At 41.0% G+C, this 15571-nt stretch overlaps 1 protein-coding gene across 1 annotated transcript; it reads left to right on the top strand.

Moving 5' to 3' along the window:
- Positions 1 to 1538: 1538 nt before the first annotated feature.
- Positions 1539 to 15457, top strand: cfap65 (cilia and flagella associated protein 65; the record flags this gene model as incomplete). The annotated part of the gene is made up of 34 exons (XM_083922200.1): positions 1539 to 1619; positions 2342 to 2511; positions 2671 to 2773; positions 3144 to 3310; positions 3460 to 3668; positions 4238 to 4380; positions 4467 to 4692; positions 4835 to 5103; positions 5312 to 5506; positions 5661 to 5899; positions 5991 to 6147; positions 6326 to 6454; positions 6757 to 7008; positions 7114 to 7253; positions 7387 to 7471; positions 7586 to 7732; positions 7887 to 8052; positions 8500 to 8628; positions 8757 to 8970; positions 9233 to 9352; positions 10442 to 10532; positions 10683 to 10768; positions 10902 to 10968; positions 11259 to 11369; positions 11697 to 11888; positions 12223 to 12381; positions 12506 to 12643; positions 12797 to 12913; positions 13605 to 13742; positions 13825 to 13875; positions 13975 to 14195; positions 14423 to 14554; positions 14868 to 15281; positions 15382 to 15457. 34 exons carry the CDS (start codon positions 1539 to 1541, stop codon positions 15455 to 15457), a joined length of 5334 nt encoding a protein of 1777 aa, XP_083778326.1.
- Positions 15458 to 15571: the final 114 nt, after the last annotated feature.

Here is a 15571-nt window from a genome sequence, read left to right as displayed (position 1 = left end):
TTATAAAGTTCAACATGCTTTTATTTAATGTATTTTGATGTTTCTTACTCTTGAGAAGACAACACACAATGGAATAAGATGCACAAATATGGTATCATAAAGAGGATCATTTATTTTTCCCAGCCCATAGTACCATATCTTTACCAAGAAGTCCCAAATTAGCAAAAGGGTATATCAACAAATGTACATTGGGCTGTATATGAAAACTGATCACATCAAACCAGAAAGAGGCTATCTTTATGTACATCGACATGAGATGGTTTAATGTTAGAGTAAGAGTTGTGACTTCAGAATCAACAAATAATTCCGACTCATATGGGCATTTTTTGTGTGCATGATTTACCTGTGATTGGGGCAGGGGTTGGGGGGTGATAGCACTTTCATGGCAGTGGACGAAGAGACTCATGTTTGGAGAGTGTCAGTGTTACATGGTTATCAGTGCATTCCAGTCTGTTACAGATGCAAATATATTCCATCAATCCTTCAAACTTTACATATTTCTAACAGGGCATTATGTGTGGCAAGAAAAAAAAACTACAATAGCTTCTGTACATTTTTGACTATGATCATGAATGGCCGACAATATTCAACACTTTGTTTTGTATTATCTCCTTGGAAATGCATGTTATATTTAGTTAAAGCCACAAACAAAGAAATAGCTGCATGTACTGTATGGTATTTGAAATTGACCCTTAATATGGCATTTGTCCTGTGTTTGTAAACTGTTCTCATAGTAAGCGTGTTATGTTGTCAATATAATTTAACATTATATCATTTAATATATTTCACTTTTAAAGCAATAGTAGTGTTTTCTTTTTTGGAGAGGAACAATTTGAAAAATAAAATGGAATGAATGTGTGTTAAGTCCAATAAATTCAGACTGAGAGACAGTTCACTTAAACTAATGGTTATTTTTTTAACACGATTAAATAACATGAGGTCCTTACTGATTGCTTGGTCAGCGTCATTGTAAGTCATAACATTTTATGTCTTAATGTAAACGCCCCAGTTTTGTACAAATAGGCCTAATGCTAGTTGGCGAACGCAGTTGTACCTCCTCGGCTGCCGTAATTACTATGGTGACACAAACAAGTGCTTGTTGCCGTGGTAACGCTGTGACCGACCGACACTTACATCCATGACTTTTGTTTGCGGTGTTTTCATAACTAAAATGAAATGAATAGCAGTAGTTTGCAAGGTTTATTGTTTTACGTTTGAAAGAAGGTAAGAATACGCTAGCCTATTAGACCAGTGTTTAATTTAGAGAGGATTGAATCTGTTTAGCTGTCAGCTTCGTTCCCCGTGTTCGGTTTAAGTTATTCCAAAACTCTCAGCGTAATCAAAGCCAACGTTATGTTTTAACTAGCTAGCTCTTTTAGAGTGAGGTTGTCATAAATGTGTCAACTGTGCGAAGTGACAACCCCTTCAAAACCATAGTAAACGCTAGGCTGCCACCTGAAACGGTCCTCTGTATTTTTTATTTTCTACATGTCTAGGTCAGTTAACGTTAGCTAAACGCCTTCTGTCTTCTTCCAGCCATGTTAGCTGAGGCTCGGGGTACTGACCAGTTGGCTTCAGGAGCACCATGGAAGCCCACCACCACTGGGAAGGATATCAAAGTAACTCAAGTTTGAATAGAAACAGCTTGGCATCATGAACAACTTGTGGTCCTCTTTTCCTTTGTAACAGACAGTCAGTTTCACTGATTTCACTAAACTGTCTGTTAGATTTGATCAGTTTATAACACTCCCAGAATCAGCGAAATATCAAGCTGCCCTTGTCTTTTTTTCTCCGCCTGTGTGTGTGTATATATATATATATATACACCTGTGAGAAGAACAAGGAGGTGGGCTGCTATTGAAGAGTCAATGGCACAGCGTGCAGCATACTTATTTAATGTATTAGAATTAACATAAGTTTATTCCCAAAACAGTTACAGTAGTTAAAACATTAGCTGCTGACATGGCACTGAAATAAATTTTACCAATTTTTTGTATTAATAACAGTTGTATTAATGACGCATACCTGTATGCAAACAACAAGTTGATTTATAACTGATTCCATCCTTCTGTACTGGTCTATCCCCCAATACAGGTTCAGCACAAAAGGTTTTAGTCTGAATTACACAACTCAGTGCTTGTAGAGATTGTGGGCTTTTCTGATAAAGCTATTGTATAGCTATATGGCTGCTCAAGCTCAGCAATTAACATGAAATACTGAAATTTCAATTTATAATGTCTTTTCAATATACAATTTCTTTAAAAGTCAGTTATCTGTGTCTTTTTCCAGTAACTCATATATTCTGCAATACTCAACCCAGCAGGATCCAGGGATTCACCAGAGGCAATGGGGTGGAAAATACCAGCGACAAGCATCCAGCCAAAAAAGCTGTCTCTTTGGGTTGGAATTGAAGCCGGATCTGGTCTGGGAGGACTGGGATCTGCGAAGAGAGTTCACCAAGACATTAGTGTTGAAGAATATTCACAGCAAGCTACAGAAGCTGCACGTTAGGTCTTACAAACACACATGGACATACATATGAGTGCACACTAGGCTCAAGTGTTTACACAAATGCACACACAATGTATGGGCTATTGTTTACTTCCAAGCAATGCAATGTACATATGAGTATCTGCAGGCTCATCATATCCTATATTTGTCCCCTCACAGGCCTCCAGTGTCCAAGTTTTTCACCACCTTGATTCCACAGATAATTTTTCTCAGCCCAGGGACTTCTTTCTCCATACCAATCATCTTTAGACCACTCCAGAGGGTAACATATTTTGAATGTCATGCCCCAGGGCTTTCAGATGTGGGGCTAATTAACATTTCTTGACAAATAAGTTTGAAGTCTTACCATTAGAAATGGTCGGATACTGTAAGGATGAATAATTAGGATGAGGGAGATGGGACCATTACAAAACAGGAACTGAGAAAAATCTAGACCATTACATTTTTTAATGATACTGTACTCTGAATGTTGTGTGGACAAAATAACTTGCAGCCCCACAAGAAGCATTTATGACAATAAAAAGATGAAAGATTGTTATTCATAAAATAGTCAAAGAGGTGTAACATGATCTACATCTTCTGTTTCATGTCTTGTGTCTGTGCTTGCGTGTCTGTGTGACTGCTTGGAACAGTGTGAGTATGAAGACAGCATTGAGTTTCAAGGTAAAGATGGCAGCTTTCAAGTATTCCTCCGTGCCACCATTCCCTATCATGCCCTGGAGGTGCCTGACTCTGTGCTACTGCCACTCTGTGCTGTTCAAAACTCCTCACATACTACTTTTCTGCTCAAAAATGCCAGGTACATATGAGTGCTTTTTTATGTTGCAGAAAGTAGGAAGGATACATATCCTGGGAGGATAGGAAGCAGAATGCTTTTTAAGTATGTATTTGAAGTGTCTGTGTGTTCATTTTCTTACATATGTGTTTATACTTTTCTTCTCCCTACAGTAAACTCCAGACATGCTTCCAGTGGGAGAGCACAGCACCGTTCCAGCTAAGTCCTGAGCAGGGGCTGTTGAAGTCGGGCCAGGAGTGTCACATCACTGTGGTCTTCAGACCACAAGAGGCACTGGTGTACCGGCAACAGGCCAACTGCAGGTTTGGAGAAGAAGTGGACAAGGCAGAGAGCTGCTGCAATGTGCTGCTGGAGGGACTAGGTCAGGACAAGATGTGATTAATAATCCTCAGATTTTGGATACATATATATGTGGTTAAATAGATTTTAAGGGTACCAATTAAATTTTCCAATTTTGACAACAGGCAAGTCAGTACCATAGACTTTGTGATCAGTATCTAAAAGGTTACTGTTTAGGGCACAATTTACAATCCAAATGTAAACGGATGTGGTCTACTACCATAATCAAAGAATGAAATAGCTTCTTTCTCTTAGTAATATTAGTAAAATTGAAAAAGGACCCCTACAAAATACACAAAATGTTGTGACTGATAGGACCTCATCAATCAAAACGCTTAAGCCACTGATTCTACCTGGCTTTTCTCCAGTATAAATGTGTATAAGGAGGCAGCTGTGGCTCAGTTGGTCGAGCGAGCCAGCCAATGTGTATGACTGCTGTGCTCGGAGGGGCGGTAGGTGCAGATTAGCAGCCACGCTTTCCTCGAACCATATGGCAACAGAGTATATAGTTATTCTAAGAATACTGTGGGAAAGGAGATGATAGGTAAACAGGAACCAATAATCTTGTCTTGCCTCTGCTTTTCTTTTCAGCTAAATACCCATGTATCCAGCTGAGAAATCTGGGTACCACGGATGAAAGGGAAAAAGAACAGTGTGGTCAAGAACTGCACTTCGGCTCTGTGGCAGTTGGACAAAGCTTGCAGAAACACTTTGACATTTTCAACCCCTCCCCTGTGAGTGGTACCTAAAGATACACAATTGCAAATATACACTCTCAATTGCCTTCTGCATGATCTCTATTTTTGCTCCTCTTTTCCAGGTAAATGCGTCTTTCTCTCTTTCACGACTGTCCAATGGGGCACCTTTGTTGGGGTCAGAGTTTAGCTGTGATGTAACTAGGGGTGAGGTGGTGCCTGGTGGGTCACTACGGGCTGCAGTCACATATACTCCTGCTGTGGTGGATAGTATCTCTGTCGAGTACTTGTCTCTAAAATGTAGAGGGGCGCTCAACGAAGCTCTGCTCAAACTCACTGGGAACTGTGTAGGTAGGGGACTAAATTATTTGTGAATCTAAAGCCAGATAAATATGTACACCACTAGCATATTGTTCAACTTTCTTGAATGAGAAAAGTAAGGGAATCTACAATTAGATACATGGTTGTAAAAAGTATTTATTTCTGTAATTAGGTCCCAAAGTTTCCTTGTCGTCCTCTGTGGTGGACTTTGGCTGTGTTGAGGAAGGAGGAGCATTTGCACAGACAGTGGAGCTGGTTAATTCTTCGTCCGCTGAGGCTATCTACCAGTGGGACCTTGACTGTAGTGGGAACAGTGTGTTCAGCATCCAGCCAGCAAGCGGCACTGTGCGCCCACATAGCCATACCACACTGAAGGCAGTCTATAGACCAACGCAGCCTATCGCACATCACAGGAGAGTGGCATGTCTCATACTGCACAAGGTGGGTGCTTATGCAGATACATACACACACACACACACACACACACACACACACACACACACACACACACACACACACACACACACACACACACACACACACACACACACACACACACACACACACACACACACACACACACACACACACACACACACACAATCATCATCAATATTCATTCTATTTACCTACCTACTCTTCCCTAAAGGAGCCCATGTTCCTTGACATGATTGGTACCTGTCACTCAGAGCTCCAGCAACCAGCCATTTTGAAACCTGAGCACTTGGTTCTGTACAAGCTCCACTGGTACCGCAGACAGGACTCATCAGACACTCCCGGTGCCATGCAGCAAGATCAAAATGTACACTTGGCCCAACAGGGAGGGATCTGCCCCCTGGAGGAGGTAAAGCGCCAAAAAGAGATGACATGTGCAGATTTGTCTAAGTTTAAAGTATTTTACAAGACAACATTAAATCACATATGAACACCAGATGTCACCAGTAAAGGGCACAGTATCGGTTTAATCCCTTTGATACTTAATCTTTATCATTTTCCAGGAGTCACACAAGAGACCAGGCAGGGCTGGTGTTGTCTCCAGAGAGCCCATGGAAGAATATTACCAATCATGCTTGGGGTGCATGGACCCCCTCTCTTCTAGCTCTTCTCTATTGTCTTCACATGTGTCTGTGGTGCCCACTGACCTGCTATTTAATCACAAAATGTCCTCCTCTTTGTTAACTTCAATCACTTCCTCTCAGTCCGTCTCCATCACAAACCACACCAGGGGGAAACTCAGGTACCCTTGTTTACCTTGGATTCTCACGATGGCTTTATGTTTTTTTTTCTTTTTTTTAATCTGTTTTCTTCTGCATGTGATTCTGCTTCAGCCTGGTGTGGACTGCCACCCAACACTCTCCATTCACTGTCTCTCCCTCATCATGTGACCTAGCTCCACTGAAGTCTACCTCATTCAGAGTGACCTATGACCCCAAGCAGCTCAATACTCTGCATGGAGCACAACTTGAGTGCTTTGCTTTCTATAAGGTATTGTTATTGGATAATCAAGAGTAAAAATTCCATCACATCAAGACAGGCCTTTCTTCTTTGAGTAAACATCTCAATAAATATGTTAATTCAACATTTGTTGAGAGTACAGCTACAAAATAAAAAATGGAAGACATGCAACTGCCACTCTATCCTCTTATTTCTCTGAATGCTGCAGGACAATCATCACCTAGAGGGGCGACTGCTGTATCCACCCTGGTGTGTTACTGTCAGAGTCATAGGCCACTCCTTTCAGCCAGGCAAAGAGCATTTCATCCCAAACCTTTCCCTGAAGCCCCCTCAAGTGGTGAGACACAAGCATAAGAATGATTACAAATCGTACAGTTTATCTTACTCTCTCTCTTTCTACATCCATCCATCTACTCTCCTCCTTTGTCTAGAGTTTTGCAATTTTAAACAGCAAAAGAAAGATGGTGTTATTTATTTATTTTGATCTAATTTAACATTCCAATTTAAAAAAAAACTAAAATTTTCCTTTAAAACCAGTATAAAGAACATTGCATAAAAATATATTTATATGGGAGGTCGTAAAACTGATGTACACTAAGAGAGGACACTCTGGTTACTGTAATATTTTGTTCTTTAAAGGTGTTTCCAGCCTTTAGTGTTCTTTCCTATCGGACGGTGCTGCTCCAGAATTGTGGAGACCTGCCCCTCACTTTCTGCCTGGACCACAATCCAAACCCCGCCTTGACAGAATCTGTGATTGTAGTGCCGAGCTGTGGTTTGATCCAGCCTGGGAATCACCAAATCCTCACCCTCAGAACAACTCCCACAGAAGACAGTCCCAAACAGGGGTTCAGTTTACACCTTCAGCTCAATGCAGCTAAACACACAACGGTACTTTTATATACTACACAGGAATTCAGAGGACAAAAGCTGTGGCACTCACCCATCTGTGACTGCATGACATCTTATCTGTGCACCTGTCTCTGTGTCCTTTAGGAACTGACAGTTGTCAGTGTTGTGGAAAAGCCGTGTGTGTCTCTGGAAGGAGAAAACTGTTTATATTTCCAGCCAACAGCGGTGGGCTCACGATCGCAGCGCTCCCACCACATCAAAAACCTCAGCCGCCTACCTCTACGGTTGGTTGTCATAATGGTTGTTATTCCAGTGCTGTATTTGTGACATTTTCTTTGTATTGTTTGTAGTCTGGATTTTTCCCAGCATCATTAATCTTCTCTTCAGCTGGCGTTGTGTGATTTTCCCTTATGACAGATTCCAGTGGAGCATTCCAGAGCCAGACCAGGAGCTTATCTTTGTTCAACCAGATGTTGGTGAACTGCATCCCAATGAGAGCTCAGTGAGAAACTGGAAGAAAAATATGCAAGCAGAGATTGTGCAATGGATTAAAACAAAAAATGACTTTATTTACCTTTTTTTTAAAATTGTTGTTTATGACTGATTGATGTTACAGGTCCACATATGGTCCTTCATCCCACTGGCAGAAACAACATACACACTCAGACCCACTCTCACCTTCTGGCCGATCCAGACTCCAGGGTGTAACAAGTCACACCTTACCCTTAAAGTGGTGGGGATGGGCTCGAAAGGCTTCATAGAGGTGGGACTATTATTGTTTTTGTCGATTTGATGTGTGTATGTGCATGTCCTGGAATTGAATGTGCATTTTGAAGAAAATTCTAATATTTGGAGCGTGAATTATTTTTGAAATTAATTTAATAAAAGCAGTATGTCCATGTTTGTTTCCTCCCAAGGCCGAAAAAGCAAATCTGGATGTGGGGGAGACTCTGGTTGGAGGCTGTCGGTCAATTCAGGTTCCTCTTGTGAACAACAGCCCTTGCCCTGTGTCCTTTTGGCTCTCCGTACAGCAGATACTTCTGGATAAGGAACTTACTCATGACCCTGAATTTGAGCCGAATGGTATTTTCTTTTGCTGTCATTGCTTTGTGTACTGTATTCAAAGAATATTGTTTAGCTACTTCTTATTATTAAACAGTGAAAACAGTGTTGTAACAGTAATTCACTTTGGTCTGTGTCTCAAACTGTGCCATATTGGGCCATGGAATTTTAGGTAATTGGGCCTGAAAAGTTCTTGTAAAGTCCTTGAATGCGATATTTAAGAAGTTGTGGTAAATCGGCATTCAACCATGAAAAGGGAAATTGGTTCCATATTGGGTAACTAAGTAAATAAGTAACTTCAACCATGTCAGTGCTAAATCTGTAACAGTGCTGTGACCTTGCCTGCTCTAACTAAACTTTAAACTATGACCCAATGGTAACAGACATGAAAGTGGAAACAAATTTGACTGCTGACCACAACTGATACAGATATAGTTGAAACATGTTCTATCCTATCTGGTCCTCTAGCCCTACAGCTGGACTGTGAGAGGGGAACCATCGCCTCACACTCCACAATGCTGCTCCGAGCCACTGTCAGACCATACAGAAGAGCCCAGTACCTGTGGACCATCAGCTACCAGCTGCTGAATGCCACTGGTAGATAGAAAACACAAACATTAGAAACCTGAATATATTCTGCCATTTAGTATTCTATTACTTGATACTTACTGCTTCCTCCTTTTCTACATCTCTCTCTCTCTCTCTCTCTCTCTCCCTCTCCCCAGGGTCTGTGTCATCCCCTCCCATAGCAGTGTGTGAAGTGCGAGCTAAGGGTGTCTTTCCCACCCTACAGGTGATTGATGTGGGCAGCGGTGGCAGTGTAGGCAGACTCAGCAAGGTGTACCTATGGAAACTCTTCTCACTGGACAGCCTCAATGAGCACATGCTGTCCAACCCCTCCCTTGCAGAACTCACTGACAGAACCCCAACCAGGCACAGGTTAGGACAAGGATATCTTACTCAATTAAACATTGTATATGAAAAAACTATAAAAGACCATGATATGCTATTTTATAAGAGAAGTGAAGGCTTTGAATTTCATCAATTTTTTTGCTTGATTCCATAGTTGTTATCATTATTTGATTGTTCATGTATTACAAAAGAAATGTAAGAATACCTGAATAATATCTCCTGTATTTACATTATCAGGATGTGGTGTGCGCATGACCATATGTTCTCCTCCTGCCTCCTGTCTGAGTAGTTGTCCTCCCATCTTCACCAAAGCCATGTTGGATTTCAACTTCAGTGCCTCTCCCCTGAATTCAGAGCCCTCAACTTTTGTATTGATGTTTCACAACCCTGGTTCAATTCCTGTAGACTGGTGAGTAAATAGCAGACTGTAGATATGACAGTCAACCAAAGTCAAGCGTAACTGCATTTAGCATTCTATTTATATATGTAATAAATTGCTTGGCATGACTGGCTGTGTCATGAGCAATTTCTTTCATGAAAGAGTTATCAAGTATGGCAAAATGTAAGTTATAGACACATTCTAATTTAAATAGATTTTTTATTTATAATTAATTATGCTTACAATAAAAATAGACCCTCCTGGAAAGGGGACCAGAATATTCCATAGCCACTCAGCTGTGGAACTCCCTGCCTGAGGATCTTTGGCAGGCAATCTCAATAACTTCTTTTAAATCTCCTCTTAAGACACTCTTTTGTCTTATGGCTTTTTCTTAACTAATGGTATTTGTTGTCTATTTCTATTATTGTATATTGTTATATCTTGAGTTCTCAATCTTATTTTCTTTTATCATGTTTTTATTGTAAAGCACTTTGTAGATTTATCTTTAAAAGGTGCTTTATAAATAAAGTTACTATTATTTAAATTATTACTAGCAGCTAGCATTCACCAAAGTCATACAATGACACAAACAAACTATAACTGATTAAGGCAGCGGTAAACCGCTCCAGTATTCTGCAAAGTAGAATTAATGCCTGGTGGCTTTGAAGAGAGCATTAATAATGGCTTCATTGCCCCATTGGGGAACGGCTGCCGCATGGCAAGGTAACTTTTTTTCATAAAGTCATACATACTGTGCAAAAAAAGTAAATGTCATAGCCATTGTATGTGGTTATTTGTTGTAAACAGCTAATCATTCTACCAATGCTTTTCTTCCTTTCATTTTTTCTTGTGAGGGGTGAGCTGGAGGAGGGATATGGCTGGATGGATGGGGTGTGCAGGTGTCTTTAACCATTATAGTTGTTATTTTGTGAATCCTCCTCATAAAGAACATTTTAAAAAACTTGATCACAAAAAAAAAAAAATTCTACCAATGCTGAATATACAGGATACACTCAAATGGGTTGTGAAGTAGAGCTTGATATGGACAACTTGAATCGACTTTTTTTTCTACTAATCTTTGACTGAATGACTGATTCTTGGCCTTCTTTTCAATATTAGGGCATTCTTGTTTCCAGAGGACCAACAGATAGAGTTGGAGTACTGGGCTGAGACCGGAGAGTTCAGCAGCACTGAACTGTACCACATGAAGGTCAGGGATTTCTTTTCTTCATCCAAAAACATGAAGTAAATATAACCATGTGACTGAAATTTACTGAGATTCTCACATCTCAAAATATATCCTTTTCAAAAAAATAAATAATAATGACACAAGGCACACATATCTTCATCTCACCGACAGGTTCAAGACAACCATCTTTTCAGCATTTCTCCTCGTTCTGGAACTTTGCTCCCTGGCCGGCAGAGGGCAGTACACTTCACCTACAGGTGAGAGATTATTGCAAAGGACGCACAGAATGATAAATCAAACAATTTGCTAATATTGTCAAGTATGAGAGTTGTCTAATATCAGATAACACTAATTACGTGATGCCAAAATAATAAACTTTGTCCTTTGCAGCCATGACTTCGCTGGGACAGACCAGTTTCCTGTTGTGTTCAAACTTTCTTATGGAAGAGAGATCTTGGTGAGTCAGAACTCCATATACATTTACACGAGGCTCACATTTATTCAAGTTTATCAACACAAAAACAGAAATTTGCTTGACTATACCACACTTATTTCACTTCAGTGGTGCAATTCCTGTTTCGTTTACTGTACTTTACTGTTTACTGTTTTATTGTTTACTGTATAGAATCTATTTTCTGTAAGGTCCGAAAAATTCAGTAACCTAATACATCAAGTATGGTGAACTTCTAATATTTGTTAGATATTTTATATCAACTTCCTGTCCGTGTGTTGTTGTTCTGTGTGCAGCTGAACTTTAAGGGGGTGACAGTGGAAAAAGACAGACCGTATCTCCACTTTGCCTCCAACAGACATGTCTTCACTTCTGTAACTATTGGGGACTGTACTCCCCTGAGACAGGTGTGTGTTTACTTTCTCCAACATAAAGCCTATTATAGTTGTAGTATAGACTCATAGGAGTGCCATATGAAAAAGACATCTGTAAAAGAATAAGAATAAATCTAAAGAATAAATAAAAGAATAAGTAAATATAATTTTATTTAATCCTTTTTTATTTATTCCGCTTCATATTTATAAATTTTTTCTTTACTTATTTTTTTATTCCTCTTTATATTTCTACAATTAAAAATAACTGTTGTAACTGTTAACATCACAACCTGAGCTTCTCTAAAAGGCTAGACAAAGCCTGTGTTGATTGGCATCTGTATATCCTTGTTTGACCCACAGGTATATGAACTACACAATGGCGGTGCAGTGCCCGTCTTTTATGAGGTGGACACGGCTGTGTTGTCACAGCTGCAGGTGGACAATTTTAACCATCCAGTGCTGTGCTGCCTCAACCCAAAGGGAGAGGCCCTACCTGGGAAGACGGCCATGCTGGAATGGATCTTCTCTCCATTGGAGGCTAAGATGTACTATGTAAGGAACGAGCCTACCTTTCGCTGCTCTCTAACTCACTGTCCCCTTAAACCTTTTATACAACTGGCTTGAGCAGCTTGTATTGTGGGCACTGTGTTTCCATCCACTCTGTGTTCTCTGTTATCAGGTTCATAGCATTTTAGAAGTCAAGCAGGAACATAAACTCATGTTACTAAACGCTAACAGAAGTTTGCATACTTACATATATACTTAGATAAAAAAATGCATTAATTCATATTTAGAATATTGACAGATGCCATTTCTACCATTGACTTAGTACCTAAATGTCCAATCTCTGTGATTTTGAGTCTTGTCTGTTTTTGTCTATTATCAGATGGATATTCCTATCCACATCCGGGGTGGGTGCTCCACACTGGTGAGATTTGAGGGATATGGCATTAATCCTCCCTCAATGGGCTCCACAAACCCATATAACTGCAGTGATACTGAGGCATCTGACCCCCGTGTTCAAAGGCTGCCTTTCCCAGGACAGGTGACAGCATCTCTTGGAAACTTGAATTACAGCAGTCTGTCCATTATAAGTTTTATGTTTTCTGTGTCAGTAATTGTTGCAATTATATGCATTCATCACAATATATGTGTGTGTGTGTGTGTAGGTGGTATTCCTGTCCGAGGACAGTGTCACTCTTGGCTATATCCCAGTGTGCTCAAGATCTTCAAGAATCTTCTTCCTGACCAATGTGTCCCACACAGACACTGTCCACTATACGTGGGACTTGCAGAACAATCAGCAGGTACAGGCCTGTGTACATGTGGCTTGTTTTATATATGTGTGTAAATGTCATAATTTTGCCATGTGCCATGTCAATCCAAAATTTGAAGTAAAGGTGTTATAATATCACTGGTGACCAGGTTTGCATGTGTGTCTATGTGTTTTGTGTTGTCAGGTAGTGCAAATCCATCCAGAGCGAGGTAGTCTGTGTCCAGGGGAGTGTGCACTTTGTGTCCTTACCTTCACATCCACTGACTACCCCACTGGTTATAGGCTAGATGTCATCTGTCAGGTACCAACGCGATGCTAGTGTAGATTTAGAGCTTTAAAGCAGCATTAAGTTAACTGGACTCTCGGCAGATGAGTTTTGTTCCGCTTTGCTTCCGCCTAGTTTCACTCATCCATCTACGATCACTCAATAGGAGAGGTGTTTTAGAAGGCTGGACCTTATGAAAAATCCTTGCATAGGATTGGATAAACCACTTGTCCTTGTATCTAAATTGACATGCTACTTCAACCACTCACATCGAAACCAACCTGTGACGCTACCACTACCGGTCGGAGCCATTTGGTAGATTAAGCTTTTGCCAAACCGGGAGAAGGGCGAAAACATCGTTTCCAGAAACAAAAACCTTCAGGCTGTTCTCTGATGTTCTTTTAAAGAAAATATATTTGCTAGATTGGACAACATGGATGATATAGCAGCATCAATGTTGACACCTGCTTCCTCGATGAGAGCCGCCATTGTCTGAATCAAAACAGTTGCTTCTCTGCTTCATCACATCTATAAAAATCCAGCCCAGTGGTCGTGATTGGTTCGACCATTTTTCAGTGGTCCCCAAATCCCTCTGCTATGGAGCGATCCCAGATGGATGAGTGGAGCTAGGCGTAAGCAAGGCGTAATGAAATTAATTTGGCGAGAGACAGGTTAGCATTAAGTGGCATGTAGGCTTTTCTTTCTATCTCATCTCTTATCTCATCAGGTTATTGAGGAAGCTGCACTGACTCGGTATCATGACGCTTTGCAGCGTTGGGAGGAAGAGAAAGCGAGGCAGCAAGATGAATTCACTATAACGGACAAAGACAGAAGTGCAGAAAGTCCAGGAATTCGGATAGATAAGGTTCTTCCTCAAATTCATTGTCATATTTTGACAGTGATATAACAGTCTTCTTCACCACATACCCCCCTTTGTCTTGTTACAGGAACCTGTAGCAGCTCCAGTAAGAAAAGTGCCACCACTCAGGAAATACAAGGTGGTCCTCATTTGCTGTAAATATAAGGCCTCAATCAAACTTATAAATAAAGCTTCATTTTTAATGCACCTTCATGTCTCACTTTTCTCCCCCCTGCAGACTCTTCCTCCTATCTGTTCCAGCAGTAGTTGTGAAACAGTGGGCACAATATGTACCAAGCTAACAAGAGCTGAGCGACGGGCACAGCGGGAATCAACTAAAGCATGGAAGCGCCCTGAACCCCCCCAACCTGCTCTGTTGTGTCTGGGCATTACAGCACACTCCCATGCACTTCTGGAGTACCTCCCACACTTCCCTGACCAGTCCAGTGAGCACTACAGGTAAGGGTATAATTCTTATACAGTTCAAACTTCACAGACACAGAGACAGAATCTGATGCACACCTTTGATATAAGAATGTCCTTTAAACTTATGCTTTACAAATACAAAAATGTATCTAAGATTTAGGAAATAAGTTGTTCACCTGTTAAGCATAGAGAAGAGCATGATCTGCATTCTGCTGTGTATGAAGCAGCGGAAACATTTAAACCTGCACTGTTTTCCTAAGATGCCTCCAGTCAGTTAAGTCCCAGCATCCTGAAATCCCTTCTTCAAGCACATCCCTGCCTGCTGGGCTGTCTACATCGACACTTGGCCCTGATAGAGACCTCACCATGCACATACTCACCTCTCTGCTCAGGTAACACTTAGACAGACACCCAAATCCATGCAGTAAAGACATCCACCCTGACCTATGTGCTGGACTGAACTTACTTTATTGATATAAGATTAGATTTTACGGTTATCTTTTGTAGGAGTGTCACTGTGATAATTTAAAATGAATTATTTAATGAATAGTGTGTAAATGACCCAGCGCCTCTTAAATCATCCTTAATCTTTTATGGAGGTGGTTGGATTTACAGTTGGGTTGAGAGCATTGAAGCAAGAAATGGTATATTTTCGGTGTGTGTGTGTGTGTGTTTGTATATCATAAGTCTCTCTCCTTTTTCCAGTGGCATACTAGATGACCCGGCCTTCACCCAGTCTCTCATTACTTTGGCAACCAAGCCCATCACCTACCAGCTTGAAAAAACAAGTCCCTCTGATTGCTCCTCATCTCCATCCTCCCTCCCTCCCCCTCACTGTCAATCATCTTCTCACCTTAAACCTGCACCTCAGCTGCTGTTCAGTGAGACAGTGGCTGGGCAGAAAGAACAGCACAACGCAGTGGACAGTGAGGGGACTGCAGGATGTTTGAGAAACAGGCCCCAAACACAGAACACACCACACACTGAACGTGCACCTGCAGACATGACTGAAGATGTTTTGTCGAACACCCTCCAGAACCTGATGATGGAAGCTGTCAGAGGAGAGCTTGTCCTTACAGCTCACCCCCGCACTGTTATCTTGCCACCTGTTTCCACCAGGTGAAAACAAACACACATTGTACAGTCGCTCTGGCAGTGTTACCTCCATCCTCTGTTTGTTGCATTAGTCAGACATATAACATATTGTGTGTTTCATTAGAACCAGGAGGGTGTCCAAAGCCATGGCTGAAGAGGAGAGATATTTGAGGAACAAAAAGGAACCAGCAGGGACATAAGTCTCACTATCTACCCACAATCCAAGGTCTGTCTCCCTCTGCTGTTGTCATTAAAATTCAACTTCAAGTCCATCAGTTTTCTTCTTTTCCATGTTCACTTTGCCCTAACACCTG

Source organism: Echiichthys vipera, assembly GCF_963691815.1.
Source record: "Echiichthys vipera genome assembly, chromosome: 10".
NCBI classification, from domain to species: Eukaryota; Metazoa; Chordata; class Actinopteri; order Perciformes; family Trachinidae; genus Echiichthys; species Echiichthys vipera.
Note: the sequence above shows the minus strand (reverse complement) of the source record. Positions and strands in the feature narration are given on the sequence as shown.